The sequence below is a fragment of the Bos indicus x Bos taurus genome, chromosome 3, assembly GCF_003369695.1.
Source record: "Bos indicus x Bos taurus breed Angus x Brahman F1 hybrid chromosome 3, Bos_hybrid_MaternalHap_v2.0, whole genome shotgun sequence".
NCBI lineage: Eukaryota > Metazoa > Chordata > Mammalia > Artiodactyla > Bovidae > Bos > Bos indicus x Bos taurus.
In genome coordinates, this window is record NC_040078.1 from 95,308,561 (window position 1) to 95,319,001 (window position 10,441).

A 10,441-nucleotide genomic window follows, 5' to 3' on the forward strand; every position below is an offset into this window, starting at 1 on the left:
TATCAAATGTATTCTGAGGGGCAGAGTTACTCTCAGTTGAGAATTATAGGTATAGTGGTATAAGGAAATATCAGACAGTATTAAATGATAAAAGCAAGTAGATAAAACCCATATTTTAAAAAAAACTTAAAAGATACAGTTATTCTCAAATATAAGGTAAATATTTTTAAGGACAAAAGAAGAAAAGCTATACAGAGAAATAATTAGTAGCTTCAACCACAGGCATCTAAGCTCTGAGATCTGGAAGAGGAATTAACTAGAAGAAGCAAAGAAAATCAATAAGACAATAACTAGACCAAGTCGTCCTCTGGCAGAGTGAATGACTAACTCAAAAAATGACCAAGGAAGAATCCTGGAAATTATAAAATTAAACATTTTAAGATGGAATAAACTCTTCTTTAAACACAAAGAATTAATGAAATGAAAGGTAATACTGAGAGTCCATCCAATTACATTAAAAAAGTGAAAAATATGATAAATTATGAGACAGAAAAGATGAAGAACATACAGCGTAAAACTTGGAAAGAGTAACATAGAAACTTACATTACCATATGTAAAATAGATAGCCAATGAGAATTTGCTATATGGCTCAAGAAACTCAAACAGGGGCTCTGTATCAACCTAGAATGGTGGGATGCGGAGGCAGATGGGAGGGAGTTTCAAAAGGGAGGGGATATATGTATACCTATGGCTCATTCATGTTGAGATATGACAGAAAATAGCAAAATTCGTAAAGCAATTATCCTTCAATAAAAAACAAAAAATTAACAGGGGTCCCCAAAGAGAAAATAAAGAAGTAGAAGGGAAGCAATATTCAGAGATACAGCTTAAGAAGGTTTCTTCTAAAATTTTTTTCAATTTACACATAGTAAAATTCACTGTGTGTATGCAATTCTGTAAGTTTTGACAAATATAAAAAGTGTTTAATCACCATCACAACCCAGTTACAGAAAACTTCTATCACCCAAAAATATTTCCTTGAACAGCCTCTTAGAGGTCAAGAACAAACTGCTGGCAACTACTGATTATTTTCCATCCCTATTCTCTATCGTTATACTTTTGCCTTTTCCAGAATTTCATATAAATTGAAATAGTCTAGCTTTTTAAACTTAGCATAATGTACTCAAGGGGGGCTTCCATGTAGCTTAGACGGTAAAAAAAATCTGCCTACTATCCAGGAGACCAGTGTTTGATTCCTGGATGGGGAAGATCCCCTGGAGAGGGAAATGACAACCCACTCCAGTGCTTTTGCCTAGAAAATACTATGCACAGAGGAGCTTAGTGTGCTACAGTCCATGGTCTCTCAAGAGAGGAATATGACCTAGGAACTATACTACCACCAATGCATTCAAGATTCATCCATGTTGTTGCATGTATCAGTAGTTTCTTTTTATTTCTGACTAACATCCCATTTTAGCATCATTCCTTCCAAAGAACACCCAGGACTGATCTCCTTTAGAATGGACTGGTTGGATCTCCTTGCAGTCCAAGGGACTCTCAAGAATCTCCAACACCACAGTTCAAAAGCATCAATTCTTCGGCACTTAGCTTTCTTCACAGTCCAACTCTCACATCCATACGTGACCACTGGAAAAACCATAGCCTTGACTAGACAGACCTTTGTTGGCAAAGTAATGTCTCTGCTTTTTAATATGCTATCTAGGTTGGTCATAACATTCCTTCCAAGGAGTAAGAGTCTTTTAATTTCATGGCTGCAATCAGCATCTGCAGTGATTTTGGAGCCCCCAAAAATAAAGTCTGACACTGTTTCCCCATCTATTTCCCATGAAGTGATGGGACCAGATGCCATGATCTTAGTTTTCTGAATGTTGAGCTTTAAGCCAACTTTTTCACTCTCCTCTTTCACTTTCATCAAGAGGCTTTTTAGTTCCTCTTCACTTTCTGCCAAAATCAGGGTGTTCTTTGGAAGGAATGATGCTAAAGCTGAAACTCCAGTACTTTGGCCACCTCACCCGAAGAGTTGACTCACTGGAAAAGACTGTGATGCTGAGAGGGATTGGGGGCGGGAGGAGAAGGGTACGACAGAGGATGAGATGGCTGGATGGCATCTCCGACTCAATGGACATGAGTTTGAGTGAACTCCGGGAGTTGGTGATGGACAGGGAGGCCTGGTGTGCTGCAATTCATAGGGTCGCAAAGAGTTGGACATGATTCAGCGACTGAACATTTCATTTTATAGATGGACCACAGTTTATTCCCCAGAAGAGAGACATCTGGTTGTTTCCAGTTCAGGGTTGTTAGGAATAAGGTATACTGTATACTTGCATACAGGTGCTTGTTTGAACATAAATTTTGAATTCAGTAGCAAGTATATATTCAAATTTATAAGAAACTACGAAACTGCTTTCCAAAGTGGCCATTCTGCTCTGCTTTCCTACCGTGTTATACAACAATTTCACATGCTCTGTATCATTGCAACCACTTGGTATTGTCAGTTTCATTTAGCCATTCTAATAGATACACAGTGGTATCCTACTGTGGTTTTAATTTGCATTTCCTTAGTCAGTTATGCTGAGCATCCTTCCACATGCTTATTTGCCATTCATATCTTCTTCAGTGAAGTGTTTGTTCAAATCTTGGCAGATTTTTAGAATTCTTTATGTAATTTGGATACAAGTTCTTGGTCAGATGTGTGGTTTGCAAATATTTTCTCCCAGCTGCGGACTGTCTTTTCAATTCTCTTAATAGTGTCTTTCACAAAGCAAAACTTAAATTTTAGTGAAACCAATTTATCAATTTTTTTTATGACTTGTGCTATGGGTCCTTCTCTAAAAACACAATATCTAATCCAGGTAACAAAGTTTTTCTTCTATGTTTTCCTATAAAATATTTTCAGTTTTATGTTTTACATTTAATTTCTGATTCATTTTGAATTAATTTTTGCATAAGGTGTGAGATAGGCATCAAGGTCTTTTTTTTTTTTTGCATATGCATATCCAGTGGTTTCAACACCATTTGTTGAAGACTACGCTTTCTTCATAGAGTTGTTGTTGTACACTTGAAAAAATCAATTAGCTATATTAGTGTCAGTCTGTTTCTGGAGTTTCTATTCTGTTCCCTTGATATATCCTCCCTTCATGAATAACAGCAGTAATAACAACATATTACTTATAGAGCAAATACTATGTAACAGTATTTGGCACTACTCAAAGTGTTTATATTAACTCATTTAATTCTCACAACAGCTCTATGTCCCCACTTTGGAGATGAGGAAACAGATAAGGCAAAAATGAGGTTAAGTAACTTGCTCAAAGGCATACAATCAATAAGCAAGGGAACAATAGTAATTTAAAAAATTGCTAAGGTCCTTCCTTATCTAACAGAGGCAATGAATATCTTTAGATTTTATTAGAAAAACAGTTAAGTATGAATACTAAATATTGAAGTATATAATAAAAGAGAATATCTAAATGAGCAATAAATATATGAAAACTTCACTACTAATCACAGAAGTGCAAATTAAACCACAGTGAGTTAATATGACAACTTGATGTCTAAAATGAAAAAGAGAGAAAATATCAAATGTTGTCAAGGAGACAGAGTAACCTGAATTCTCACTCACTGTTGGTGGGAGCATAATTTTATATAATCCTTTGGAAAAGTGTTTGTGTCACTATTATTAAAGCTGAACATATACATACCCTAGGAGAAGGCAATGGCACCCCACTCCAGTACTCTTGCCTGGAAAATCCCATGGACGGAGGAGCCTGATAGGCTGCAGTCCATGAGGTCCCTAAGAGTCGGTCAGGACTGAGCGACTTCACTTTGACTTTTCACTTTCATGCATTGGATGAGGAAATGGCAACCCACTCCAGTGTTCTTGCCTGGAGAATCCCAGGGACAGGGGAGCCTGGTGGGCTTCCGTCTATGGGGTCGCACAGAGTCGGACACGACTGAAGCGACTTGGCAGCATACATACCCTATGACGCAGCAAATCTCAGACACATACCAAACTGAGGTACATATATATTTTCACAAAATTATATACTAGAATGTTGATAGCATCACTTTTGTGTCTGGAAACACAAACTGGAAACTACGCAAAGGCCCATCAATAGTTAACGGATAAATTTTAAAAGTTTAATTGATTTAAGGAAACAAAATATATACCAGTGGGAAAGAGTAGACTACAACTATGCAGAACAAAGTGGATAATTTCATAAATAATGTTGAGCAAAAGAGGCAAAGACAGACATCAGAAGGAGTTCAGGAATGCTAGTAATTAACGTTCTGTTTCTTGAACTAGGTGCTGATTACATAGGTGTGTTCAGTGAAAACTCAAGCTTAACACTTATGAATAAACTAGATATATGTGTATCAGCATGAACAGAACTGGAAAACCTAGTGTTCAGTGAATAAGGCAATTTCCATAAATTTATAAATTTTATAAATTCCATAAATTCATTTGTAACAATCATATGGATTCCATTTATGTACATTAAAAAAAAATCAATAATACTTTTTAAAAAGTGTGATATAAATATTAAAATACACCATATTAATTGCATCTGGAGAGGAGATGATAGGAATGGGACTGTGGATTGAATATAAACTTAAGACTTTATCTGTAGATTTCCTTAAAAGATTAAAAATTTGAAGTTTACATAACCAAAACATTTTTATTTAGTAGAAAATTATATGAAAATGTTTGTTATTCTTTGTGCCTTTCTTTTTACCTTCCTGGTTATCTCAAATGTAAAAAATATAAACAATGACCTCAATTTTGTAAAAAAAAAAAAGGAGAGGAAAAAGGGAGAAACATACTCGTATAAGGAAAATAATCAATACTGGCTAATATTGGCTACTTCTGTGGTAAGGGCTTAGTTATAATTTTCTACTCCAGACTTTTCTGTACATTTAGATTTTCTACCATGAGTATCTTAGAAAAATCAGGAACAAAATTTTTAATCTTCATATAAGATTCTTGATTCCTTTACTTAGATAGTACAAGTCTCCTTGTAGCACTTTCTCTATTGTTATCACTGTTTTATAATCTACGTAGTAGCTTTCTCCTACTGAAGATCTCTGCCTTCCTTTTTATCATTTTTGTAATTAGTAAAACACCATTCTAGTCCTTGGTGTCAGTGGGCCATTTACATCTCAAGAGGAATTCCAATGAGGTATAAAGAATATAAAAGTTCCCCAAATCAATTTACCAACAGAAAGACAAATTACATATTTTCTAATACCTCCAAGTCACACTTTATCTGTAAAACAATCTGTAAAATGAAAAGTCTTGATTCTGTTATTCTTAAAATCCCCTCTTGCTTTGGAGAGTTAGTCAATATATAGTTTTAAGAAACACCATATGTAAAGGTTATAATTTTACTTCTTGACTCTGTCCTTTAAGTATGCTATCTAATGACTCCTCACATTCAACAGTCACTTTATTACATCACCTTGTTTCTTCATCTTAATAATATAATAAATAATGTTCTTTATTTATTAGTTTACTGTCTAATGTCTGTCTTCAACTGAAGATAAGTCCTTTTCACTGGTATTCTATGAGTTTAGAATAATGGCTGGTTACTCATAGATGATTGACTATTCAATGAATAAATGATAAGCACTGTGCTAGATGCTAGTACAAAAATTGTAATATGGGTATGTGGGATTTTTTTTTCTTATTTTGGTTGTGCCAAGCGGCATGCAGGATCTTAGTTTCCTGACCAGGGCCTGAACCCATGTACCCTGAAGTGGAAGCATGAAGTCTTAAACACTGGACGACCAGGGAAGTCCTTAGGTATGTTGTTTAGTAGGAAGGTCATATATGTGAAAAAGAATAAGTGCAATTAAAAGGTATTATAGGCTTTATAGTGGAAGAAATAAATACAAAATACAGATACAGAAAGATCTATAAAAACATAAGAGAAAAAAATTTTCAAAGTTACATAGTCTCATGAAACATGCTTTGAAAACTTTCCATTTTCAAGTCCTTGACAAGAACTGGCGATTCAAAGATAAGTAACACATGGTCATAGACTTTAAAATCAGAAGGGTACAACATTTAAATAGAATATTCATTATAATATTCTAATTGCTATGATAGTAACATCTTGACAGCACAATATCATGTGAAACGCAAGGCTGGATGAAGCACAAGCTGGAATCAAGATTGCCAAGAGAAATATCAGTAACCTCCAATATGCAAATGACACCACCCTTATGGCAGAAAGTGAAGAGGAAGGTGAAAAAAGAGAGTGAAAAAGCTGGCTTAAAACTCAACCTTCAAAAAACGAAGATCATGGCATCTGGTCCCATCATTTCATGGTAAATCAATGGGGAAACGTTGTAAACAGTGACAGACTTTATTTTCTTGGGCTCCAAAATCACTGCAGATGGTGACTGTAGCCGTGAAACTGAAAGATGCTTGCTCCCTGGAAGAAAAGCTATGACCATCCTAGACAGCATATTAAAAAAACATAGACATTACTTTGCCGGCAAAAGCCTGTCTAGTCAGAGCTATGGTTTTTCCAGTAGTCATGTATGGATGTGAGAGTTAGACCATAAAGAAGGCTGAGTGCCAAAGAATTGATGCTTTCAAATTGTGGTATTGGAGAAGACTCTTCGGAATCCCTTAGACTGCAAGGAGATCAAACCAGTCAATCCTAAAGGAAATCAACCTTGAATATTCATTGGGATGACTGATACAGAGACTGAAACTCCAATGCTTTGGCCACCTGATATGAAGAGTTCACTCATTAGAAAAGGCCCTGATGCTGTGAAAGACTGAAGGCAGGAGGAGAAGGGGACAACAGAAGACGAGATGGTTGGATGGTATCACCAATTCAATGGACATGAGTTTCAGCAAGATCTGGGAGATGGTGAAGGACAGGGAAGCCCGGCGTGTTGCAGTCCATGGGGCAGCAAAGAGTCAGACATGACTGAGCAACTGAACGACAAGAAGACAACAGAGGCAGTTTGACCAAGTGCTGGGACAGTTTCTAAGGGAACACCAGAGCTGAATCTTACAGAATGAGTAAGAGATAAGTTTCCAGATATTATCTTAAACTAGGGTATGATTCTTTCATCTTATGGTAAACAAAACTCTCAATGCACATTAAGCTATAGCTTACAATTGATCCTTTTTTTTTTTTTTAACCATTTTCAGCCAAAACTCTTAAAATGAGAATTTCTACTTTCTATTTCCAAGGTCATTAATAACTTCATGAACACAAAATTGAAAGGTCACTATTGACCATTCTCACTCTCTTACCTGGGCATAAGTAACCTAAATTCACTTGGTTTTCTTCCCTTTTCTTTGTTTATAATTTTATTGCCTTTACAGGTCCCTCTTCCTCAACTTCCTCAGTCCATCTATCCTTCCAGAGAAAGATCTAGCTGTATCCTTTCACATATCTAAATAGGGCTATACATAGATATATAAAGAGCATAGATACATACAGACATTAGATGTAGATGTAACATATCTGTATCTATGCCTAATATCTTTAATCAGAATTACTATACCTTTGTGCCAGGAGTATTTTCAAATTATATTTTGCAGTGATTCCAGAATTGAATGTTCAATTTTATTTTTTGAGTACTCACAAATTACCTCTTTATTATACTCTTTTAGGGTTTCAGATTTCAGTCTGAGATTTACTGCAATTCAACAAATGCCTATTGAAAACCCGTATGTGTGAGATATTGTTTGAGGCACCAAGTGAGGGATAAAAGGTCACTGAAGTAACAATGAATCTTCATCCTGAGGTTTAAAATTTTATAACGGAATTATTAGTAAGCCTCATATGCACCTGGCATAAAAAGCTGATCACACCAATTTTTTGGTTATTGGCTGCTCTGACTGAATAGAAACTAACTAGATCTGTGAACTCGGAAGAGTTATTTATGCTGATTGGATTTTAACATTATTATTTGAAAAATGGGAGTCATATTATCTGTCTCAGAGAATTAGAATAAGGAATAAACAAGATAATGTTGCAAGGAATTACTAACATAGTAAAGAAGACATCTCAAACAGCATGTGTATACCAGACCATAAAGTAAGACTCAACAAGTTTTATAGAATCATTATTACACATACCACACTCTCTGACAATTATGCAATTAATTTTATATTAGTAACCTAACACATACTCTAAGAAAAGTTCCCATACTTGGAAAATTTTAAATCACACTGTAAAGAACTATGCATTAAAGAAGAAATAAATGGAAATTTGGAAATACATAAGACTAATCAATAATGAAGCATTATATATAAATACTGGTCTCATCACTTCATGGCAAATAGATGGAGAAACAACGTAAACACTGACAGACTTTATTTTCTTGGGCTTCAAAATCACTGCAGATGGAGACTGCAGCCATAAAATTAAAAGACGCTTACTCCTTGGAAGGAAAGTTATGACCAACCTAGATAGCATATTAAAAAGCAGAGACATTACTTTGCCAATAAAGGTCTGTCTAGTCAAGCTATAGTTTTTCCAGTAGTCGTGTATGGATGTGAGATTTGGACTATAAAGAAAGCTGAGTGCCAAAGAATTGATGCTTTTGAATTGTGGTGTTGGAGAAGACTCTTGAGAGTCCTTTGGACTGCAAGGAGACCCAATCAGTCAATCCTGAAGGAAAACAGTCCTGAATATTCACTGAAAGGACTGATGCTAAAGCTGTAGCTCCAATACTTTGGCAACCTGATGTGAGTAACTAACCCACTGGAAAAGACCCTGATGCTGGGAAAGATTGAAGGCAGGAGGAGAAGGGGATGACAGAGGATGAAATGGTTGGAGGGCATCACCAAACTCAATGGACATGAGTTTGAGTAAGCTCCAGGAGTTGGTGATGGACAGGGAAGCCTGGTGTGCTGCAGTCCATGGGGTCGCAAAGTCCGACACGACTGAGTGACTGAACTGAACTTAAATATAAATGCTTGCAGCAACAAAGCTGACGACCAATTCCAGGAAAATGTATGGCCCTAAATGCTCTGTTAGGAAAAAAAGGTGAAAAATAATGAACTTAGCATTCAAATTACCAGTTGAAAAAAACCAGAAAAGTAAGCCTAAATAATGCAGAGGAAGGAAATAAGAAAGAACAGAAATTAGTGAAAAAAATTAAGATTTTAGGGAAAGACTAGTAAGATTAAGAAATGTCTAGTAACTAAATTTTTTTAAAAGGTGGCACAAGTAAACAATTTCAAAAATGAAGAAAGAATATAATTACAGTTATAGCAGAGATTAAAATAAAATACTTTCAACAAATTTATGCTAGTATATTCTAAAACTTACACTAAATTATATATACCTATAAAGTGACTTACAAATAATGACTCAAGAAGTAATAGAAAACCTAAATGAACATGTATCCATTAAATTGAATTAGCAGTTACAAAATTTCCCCCAAAGAAAAGAGCAGGCCCCAATAACTTTATAATTTCTACTGTATACCCATGATACAAATATTTCTTATCTTATACAAGCTCTTCCAGAAAACAGAAAGAGATTTCTGGCTGTTTGTCCAAGTGTATTTTCTTCTTCCCATGTAAAAACTAGATTACATGTCCCAGCTTCCCATACCATTAGGTGAAGCCATGTGACTGAGTTCTAATCAATGGAATTTGAATGAAAGTGATGTCATAAAAACCTCCCACATACCTTTCTCCATAATCTTTCTTCCTTTAAGCTTGGCTGGGATGGAGATGATCCTGAGGAAACTTTGGAAACCAAGTGTCATCATTGATCTAATTGACATTTACAGAACACTCAACCCAAATAAAATGAAACACAACATATCAGGATTTGTGGGATGCCAATAAAGCAATATGTAGGGGAAAATCAATACTAAAAAACTGTAATATTAGGGGGAAATGTGAAACACTCTTAAAAACTAAAATAAGTAAATTAAGCCCAAACAAAACAGAAAAAAAAATTTAAAAACCAAATGGAAACCAATGAATAGAAAACAGAAAAACAATAGAGAAAATCACTGAAACAAAAAGCTGGTTCTTTGACATCTATATAATTGATAAACTAGCTAGACTGACTAATAAGAAAAAAGATACAAATTATCAGTATCAGAAACGAGAGAGGTGACATTACTACAGATTCTATAGCTATTAAAAGAATAATAAGGCAATATTATGAATAATTTTATACTAATAAATTTAACAACTTAGAAAATTCCTGAAAAGATATGTTTTCAAAGTTCACTCAGGAAGAAACAGATAACATAGATAGACACATATCTTTTCAAGAAACTGAAATTGTAGTTAAAATTCTTACAAAGAAAACTCCATGTCCAGGTGCTTCACTGGTAAATTCTACCAAACACTTAAGGGGAAAAAATTATTACTAATTCTACAGAACTGCTTCAAAAATTTGAAGAGAATTCTTTTTGATTCATCCTATGAGGCTATACAAAAACTAGGAATAAAAGAGAGAAAGAGAAATAGAGGAAGTTACA

General features: G+C 35.0%; 1 protein-coding gene across 1 annotated transcript in view; it reads right to left on the reverse strand.

The window, feature by feature from the left end:
* C3H1orf185 (chromosome 3 C1orf185 homolog) overlaps window positions 1–9,712 on the reverse strand; it is a 46,947-nt gene extending 37,235 nt beyond the window's left edge. The window contains exon 1 of the mRNA XM_027538252.1: window positions 9,634–9,712. Coding sequence (XP_027394053.1) covers window positions 9,634–9,712 — 79 coding nt within the window. The remainder of the gene's footprint in view (window positions 1–9,633) is intronic.
* Window positions 9,713–10,441: the final 729 nt, after the last annotated feature.